Source organism: Nelumbo nucifera, chromosome 5 (genome assembly GCF_055504915.1).
Source record: "Nelumbo nucifera cultivar China Antique chromosome 5, China Antique-T2T, whole genome shotgun sequence".
NCBI classification, from domain to species: domain Eukaryota; kingdom Viridiplantae; phylum Streptophyta; class Magnoliopsida; order Proteales; family Nelumbonaceae; genus Nelumbo; species Nelumbo nucifera.
In genome coordinates this window covers 81,261,117-81,269,215 of record NC_142653.1, presented here as the reverse complement: position 1 = coordinate 81,269,215, position 8,099 = coordinate 81,261,117, and the positions used below count along the sequence as shown (strand labels likewise).

The 8,099-nt window shown below is 40.0% G+C and overlaps 1 protein-coding gene across 1 annotated transcript; it reads left to right on the top strand.

Moving 5' to 3' along the window:
- Positions 1–428: 428 nt before the first annotated feature.
- LOC104593826 (uncharacterized) lies at positions 429–3,185 on the top strand. Its single transcript, XM_010253846.3, has one exon. The coding sequence runs from the start codon at positions 693–695 to the stop codon at positions 3,003–3,005; it is 2,313 nt and encodes a 770-aa protein (XP_010252148.1). The 5' UTR covers positions 429–692; the 3' UTR covers positions 3,006–3,185.
- Positions 3,186–8,099: the final 4,914 nt, after the last annotated feature.

Genomic DNA, 8,099 nt, shown 5'->3' with positions numbered 1-8,099 from the left:
AATTCAAAAGACATTTTCAGCAGTTTTACCCTGAGATTTAAGATTTAAGATTACCCATGGTCAATCATGAATTCAAAGACAGAATATTAAAATAAGTGATTATGGATTCTCATCAGGATTCCCGATCCAAGAAAGTAACCTACCTCTCTCTCTCTTTCTTTCAGTTTCTCCCCACCAGATCAAGAACTTCACATGAATGAAGTTTCAAAGTGACACGATCAAAACTTTATTGTCTTTTAGCTTGGGTTTACCACCGTAAAGAAAAGAATGGCCAATACGCAGGCAGTGTCAGCCTGTCTGTCACACACGTACTTACGCGGAATGCACAAGTGGTGCTAAATAAAACCACCCATACTTAATCTTCTCCTCAGTACTTAATTTTAAACGAGACTAGTTAAGAGTAGTTAAGAGTTAGTGACCATCAAGTACCAACAGCTCAGCCAACGGGCCAGAGATACTCCATTTCAATTTTTAGTATCAGAAGAATTCAATACAGTAATTAATAAGATTATACAAATTGAGGTTTAAGGGGAAGTGGTCTTTGGTCTTTGGCCATCGGATCGGCCAACCATCTGCACACTGCAGCGTTGCGTTATGTATCTGGGCATCTCCATGTGACTGACGACTCTCTACCCTGCGCCATTCCTCCTCATCTCCCATCTCCCACCTCCCACCTCCCACCGCCCCTCGCCATGCCTTCTCCTTCTCCTCCTCCCCCTCTTCTTCTTCTTCTGCTACTCCACTGTCTTCTCTTCCTCTCCTCAGCCTCTCGTGAGGGTTCCAACTTCATCGACGAAAATGGGGACTCGCTAACCATCAACCCACGCTCTCTGCGCTTCGCAAACCCAAGGCTCCGCCAGGCCTACATTGCGCTGCAGACATGGAAGACGGCCATCTTCTCCGACCCTTTCAACTTCACTGCTAACTGGAATGGCCCCAACGTCTGCTCCTACAGTGGCGTTTACTGTTCTCCTTCCCTCTTCAACTCCTCCGTCACGGTAGTCTCCGGCATCGATCTCAACCACGCTGACATTGCTGGGTATCTCCCACCCGAGCTTGGCCTCTTGACGGATCTGGCTCTTTTCCACCTCAACTCCAACCGTTTCTGCGGCATCGTCCCACGTACCTTCCGCCGTCTCAAGTTGCTCTACGAGCTCGACCTCAGCAACAACCGGTTCGTCGGCCGGTTCCCCGACGTCGTCCTGTCCCTCCCTTCGCTCAAATACTTGGATCTTCGCTTCAATGACTTCGAGGGCTCCATCCCTTCCGGTCTTTTTGACAAGGACCTCGATGCCATCTTCCTTAATGACAACCGCTTCCGATTCGGCATTCCGGACAACCTCGGAAACTCCCCCGTCTCCGTCATCGTGCTGGCCAACAACAACCTCGGCGGTTGCATCCCCAGCAGCATTGGCAAGATGGGTCACACCCTGAACGAGATCATTCTCATGAATGACAACCTCACCGGCTGTCTGCCCTCCGAGATCGGCCTGCTTAAGGATGTCACCGTGTTCGACATCAGCTTCAACCATATCCAAGGCCCGCTTCCGCCCGCCATTGGCCGGATGAAGAGCTTGGAGCAACTCGACGTGGCTCACAATATGTTTACTGGGGTTGTACCGGCGGTGGTGTGTCAGCTGCCGAGATTGGAGAACTTTACGTACTCGTTTAACTACTTCACCGGTGAAGCACCGAAGTGTGCTGCGCTCATCTCTGGCGGTGCAGGAAGGGTTCTGTTGGATGACCGGAAGAACTGCATTCCCGGTAAACCAGATCAGCGATCTTCGAGGGAGTGTTCTTCCCAGGCTGCACAGCCCGTCGACTGCAGCAAGTTCAAATGTGGCAGCAAGGGTGGTGCTGCTCCTTTCCCTGCACCGGGAGCAATGACGCCCGTGCCGCACCCCCCACCGCCGAGTTCGGCCCATTCGCCCAGATCCTTCAAGCCTCCTCCGCCACAGTCAACCGTGCCGAAAGGAGCACCACCGAAGACAAAGCGGCCTATTATACTACAACCTCCATCTCCACATCCAGCTAACCAGACTAACCAGACGCCTCCTGTTAGACATTACCCACCGTCACCGCCAACTTCGGGTTCATCGCCGTCGACGAGATCACATCCACCACCGCCACCAGTAGGCCATTTTCCAGCACCACCAACTCCGTCAAGCTCTTACTTTTCGCCGCCTTCACCTCCACTTCCACCGCCATCTGGCTCGTACTATCCCCATCCTTCACCAGTGTCGCCACCACCACCACCTACTAAACATGTATCGCCAAAGACGCATCTTCCACCGCCACCACCTATAGAGTATGTGCCTTCACAACCTCCTTATTCACCAGCGCCCCCTGTTGCATCCCGACCTCCATCACCTTCTCATGTTTACACCTCGCCTTCACCACCGCCCCCTCCACCGTCCCATCATTATAGTTATCCATCACCACCACCTCCTCCGCCAACCTATCAGTATAGTTACTCATCACCACCACCACCAACCCATCAATATCCTTACGCATCACCACCACCACCAAATCATCATTCTGGTTACGCCTCACCTCCTCATCTTCCTTCTCCCCCAACCCATCACCTTTATACACCACCATCGCCACCTCCACCACATATTAGAGTGCCGCCACCAACCCATCATTATACAACTCCTCCACCCCCAGAAGAATTCTACCCACCTCCAACCAGTGCTCCTCCACCACAAGCTTCAATCTCTCCCTCACCTCCATCTGGGTGCATCATAGAATCACCTCCTCCGCCACCAAGTCATGCTGTCTACCACCAGTTGCCTCCACCACCTCCCCCAACACAACATTGGCAGCATCCCCCACCATCGCACCCTCAAAGCAATCCACCACCACCAAATCACTACACCCATTCATCTCCTCCACCTCCGACATTACCACTGCCTTCACCACCACCACATTTTGACAATACACCCCTCCCACCTGTTACAGGGGTATCCTACGCATCTCCTCCACCCCCAGTAATTCCTTACTAGTAAATCGGGTTTCATTTTCAGCCCTTTACCCACCAAATCTACTTTTTTTCTATTTTTTTTATAATTTTGATGGAATATATATTTTTTGCTAATAATTTGATGAAATAGATTTATTGTTTTTCTGCAAAAGCAACCCAGCAAGAAACTGCATTTCAGCAAGGATCGGTGTTTTTCATTTTATTTTCTGAGTCCGGATTCCGGAATCCGTTCTTCTTGTTTGTTTAATGCAATGTTAATGTTGTGTTGTTCGATATAAAGTTATAAACTGTTAAAAATTAAAGGAATTATCTAAAATCTCGACAATATTTGCTTTAACCACAGACTACAGTAGTTGTCTCTATCTCAATGTTTCTCAGAATGCGACGAATCCTCTGTTGAAGCAGGTCACAGGTGTAGTCCTTAAGCTTCTCAATTCCAACAAACCCACGCTGAGTATACATATGTTAATCCCGTCAACTACTTGCAAAATAATAACTTGCTTTAAATCTCCCACGAAAAGGTATATGTGTGAGATTACAGATAGGTTTGACTGTAAATTTCGTTTTACTTTTCTTGCGCATATTGCCCCATTTTATATGACAGAAATGAGTTGAATTTAGGAAAGTGCATATTTTGCATCCGTTTTTTTTTTCTTATACATCAGTTTCTAAGAACATGACAGTGAATAATAAGCGCTTATTTTGGATTGGGACTACAATAATCACTTATTTGTGTTTGAGAAATAAGTTTGTTCTCACATTTGAAGCTCAAATTTTGGGCTTTTTTTTGCCTTTCTTAACCCATCATATCATTTTGAAAATATCTATATTATCTCTATTTAAAATGTGTTTTTTCTCTAAATCATCCTAATTTATTTTTAACTACTTATTTTTAAAATAATCACTCCCAAATTTATCCAAAGTACAATAATAATATAATATTGAAAGAACCTGACACCATAAAATGGGTTAGTAGGGATCGGTATTTGAAATTTATGGAATAAACTTAGAATCAATATTAGTTTAATAGTTTTAACGCTTATCAGCCGAACGTATTGGGAGTTTCCTGAGACATTCTTACGGAGTGTATCGGGGTTTTGACTGGTTAAGGGGTGGATGGATCCTAAATCGGTCTCTTTGAACCAGATTTGAAAAAAAAAGTAAAAAAATAAAAATAAAAAAAATTATCGATACTGCCTGATATGCCTAATTTGAAATTTGCTTAAAATCAGAATTTTTTCTTTTTCTTTTTTTTTTTTTTGAGGGGGAGTGATTGAAAAGCTAATACATCAAACAATGATACTTCTTCTCTTACTATCACTAAATATTTAGTGATAGTAAGAGAAGAAGAAAAAGCACTTGTCATGCAAACCATGAGTTAGAGTGCTCCTAAGTAGATCTGTTCGTAGATCGTCCAAAATTCGAAATGGGCCTAGCTTGAACCCTAATCCCAAAAATAGTGTAAGTTTGAATCCAAAGCCCAGTCCATGAATAGATTTACTCTTAAAATACCAAATCTCTTCATGGCCACCCAATGCTTTGAGGTGGGAGAGTGGAGGAATTAACAAACTTTAATGGTAAAGGTAACATTGTGCCTAGTTAAAATGATATATTATGAGGAGGGATCAATTAAAAGGAGGGGTGAAAAATAGTTTATATCATTCTAAGCCAAGGTTCAAAATTTTAATAAGATATGCCGGATATGAGGTGCATTATATTATATCTTTTAGGTGTAGATACACCTATTTAAAGGGCTTTTGGAAGAAATCTATTCATAAGAAGAGGCAAAAACTCAAATTTTGGAAAAGCAAAAAAGCTAAGAAAAATCAAAAACCGCAAGGTGCAAAGTCTCAATACAGACCTTTTGCTGTATCGGGGTGTATCGAATTTTTGAACTTTGTTTCAAGCCAACACATTAAACTGGATCTATAATGTAGTGTTCTTGAGAGAGAAACAAGAAAGAAAAAAAATCATAAGTTCCTAGTTATCTTGATCCTTAGGAAGAAACTTGAAAGGCCCAATAGGGTTGTCAGTGTGTCAGTTCTACCCCGACCGATCAAACTAAACTGAACTGATTATATTGGTTCTGGTTCTTGCCTGTTCTGAATTGATTCAAACCCGAACAGATTATTTTATTAATAATTTATAAAGGTGTTTTTAGTTTTTTTTTTGTAATTTGTATTATATATTAATAATATATAAGATAATTTTAGTTAAAAACACTTGATTTATTAACATATAAATAATTTTAATTTACTGTCATTTTTATTAAGGTTATATTATCAAAAATCAACATGTAAGTTGCTACTTATACAAATAAGTATAAATGTCAATATAACGGGACTATCGGGTCAGACCCGATTACAGGACAACTTTGGTCCTTTGGATCTATCATTTTGTCCCAATTAATAATCAGGATGGGACGGGGGCACTCTATTCCGACCCAGAATCGATCCATTGACAGCCCTAAGGGCTCCATTTTAAAGGAATATAAATACAAATATATATAGAGCACAAAAATCTTATATTTTGTATTATTTTGTATGGATATGTATTGTATGTATTTGTATTTATACTCCTTTTAAACTAAGCCTAAGGTTCAAATTAGAGGTGCAATTCAGATTGGCCCAAATTCACATTTTAGTCTATTTTGGGCTGAGGCCCGCCGATATTGTAACCCTAGTCCAAATTCTTAGAAAAGGGGAATTACAAATTCTTGATCACGTGATCAATGCCTGACATATTACTCCCTATAACAATAATGTGATCACTGACTTATATATTACGCCATTTTACAACAATACCATTGACAAATACCGAAAGGAACAACAAATCTTGGTCTCTTGAGAAAATAAATAGAAAAGCTCTCGGTGTTGGACAAAAAAAATCCAGTATTCAATAGCTAAGGGAATAATTTGAAAAGCATGGCCCATTGAGCATATTTAAGCCCATATTATCAATTTTAACGCATGATGAGGATCAATGAAGTCTGGGGGTTGGGCCATGTAATGTCTTCTTAAACAACACTAAGCAAGTAAAAATGTCCATCAGGCTCAGTTTTGAAGGAGTATAAATATATATTTGTAGAGTGTAAAATCTTATATTTTATATTATTTTGTATATATTTGTATTGTATACATTTGTATTTATACTTTCAAATTAAGCCTCAAGTTGTCTAATGTGTAAGACATCAAGACTACAAGAACAATTCTTATTAGGAATGGCAGCGGGGTGGGGTACCCCTCTCCATCCCCACCCCATCCCCGATGGTGGGGTAGGTTCATGGTGGGGCACTCATTCCTCATCAGGGACGGGAAATCCCCAAATTTTCAATGCCCTGAAGTAATCACCTAAAAATAATTTATTTTGTGGATATTTTACAAATAGGATTATGTGAATTTGGGGGTATTTTAGGAATTAAATTATGACAATTGGGGGATACTTTAAAAATGGAATTATGAGATCTTAGGATTTTAAAAATTCAGGGAAAACTTAAAGATATTTTATAAATAATTATTAAATCTAGGGATGTTTTACTAATTTATTCTCGAGTTTAGGGAATTATGTGCAAACCCCGTCTCCGCCCCATCCTCGGCTCAGGGAAAAATATTTTTCCTGTCCCTGTCCCATTCCCTTTTAAGATCGGGGAAAACCTGTCCCTAAATGGGGTGGGGTGGGGCAGGGGCCCCGATTTTATGGGAAAATTTGCCATCCCTAGTTCTTATGGTGGTCAGTTTTATTACTAAACTAAGGTGGTGTTTGGCACGTTTTTTCGATGTCTTTTTGGTCTACAAAAAGCTCAAAAGATCAAAAAATGTTTTTTTTTTCATTTGGTATCGCGTAAACCAAAAGACACAAAGACGATCGTGCGAAAAGATTGAAAAAGACAAAAATCAAGAAGCTTCAAATAAAACTTTTGGTCTTTCTGTGCTAAAAATAGCCTTGATAGTTGTTTTAAACAGTCTGATAAACCATGACATGAACCAAACAGACTAAATCATTAAAGATAAGATAGATTTTAGATAGATATAGATATTTAAATCATTATAATGTTTAAATAATTCTTAAACTTTTTAATTCAAACTTTATTTAGATAGATATAGATGAAAAATGAGGAAGAGGATAAATAGGAATTAGAGATAATTTAGGAGAAAGTGGGGGGATAGTGGTGCCACTTAACTAGATTAGATTAAATTTTGGCAAAGAGAGATTTTAGTAATATTTTTAGGAGGGGATATCCAAAGGGGTAAACATAGAGGAAATAGGGCTGCTCACTTGGTATAATGGGAGTGGTTGGAAGGGGAAAGGAGAGAGAGTCAAGGAGAAAGTAGGAAGGGGACTTTGGAGGAAGGAGAAGGCTGCCGACATAGACCGCCTTGCTTTATATGTATATAGAATAGATAGGTTTAACTATATTATTGGGAAAACTTATAGCCAATTAACTGGTATCATAAAAGAGGTGACCAATTGGTGGTATTCATAAAAATTCATGAGGGGTGTTTTGATTGGTCAAAGTTTTTCTAGTATCATGTCTTTCAAGATTTTCTCATTTATAAAACACTAGTTTTGAAGATTATTCTATTTTAAACAAATAAAAGTTTTTTCATTTCACTTTTTAGCTTGATAATTGAAGATAACTTAATGGTTTAAGGTGCATCTAGCATTGTGGTTATAGTTGATTTGGGTTTGAATCGTGTCATCCCCCATTTTTAGTAGAGATAGTCACACTAATATGTATCATGTGTTGTCAAAAAATTTCTCAAGGGATAGTAACCACATTATCAAATAAGTAGCAGTTTGAACCACATTATCCCAAGAACGAAGGGGAAGAGAGGTGGTAACTACTATAGAGAGCATTTTTTTCTATCAAATGCCTATGTTTGGATTCAACCAATCCCATTTTGGTGATGGGTGTTTAGAAAATTTCCTAAATTCACTATGTTAATCACTTTGAAATTTTGAGAACAAATCTATACTACTATTAAAAGTGTGAATGAGAGTGTAGAATTTTTGTTTAACTAAAATACCCCAATTTTTTAATTTAATCATTCTCTAATTGTAAGGATAGAAGTGTAATTTGAACAACCACTCCACTTTCTCCTTATTCAAATCCCTC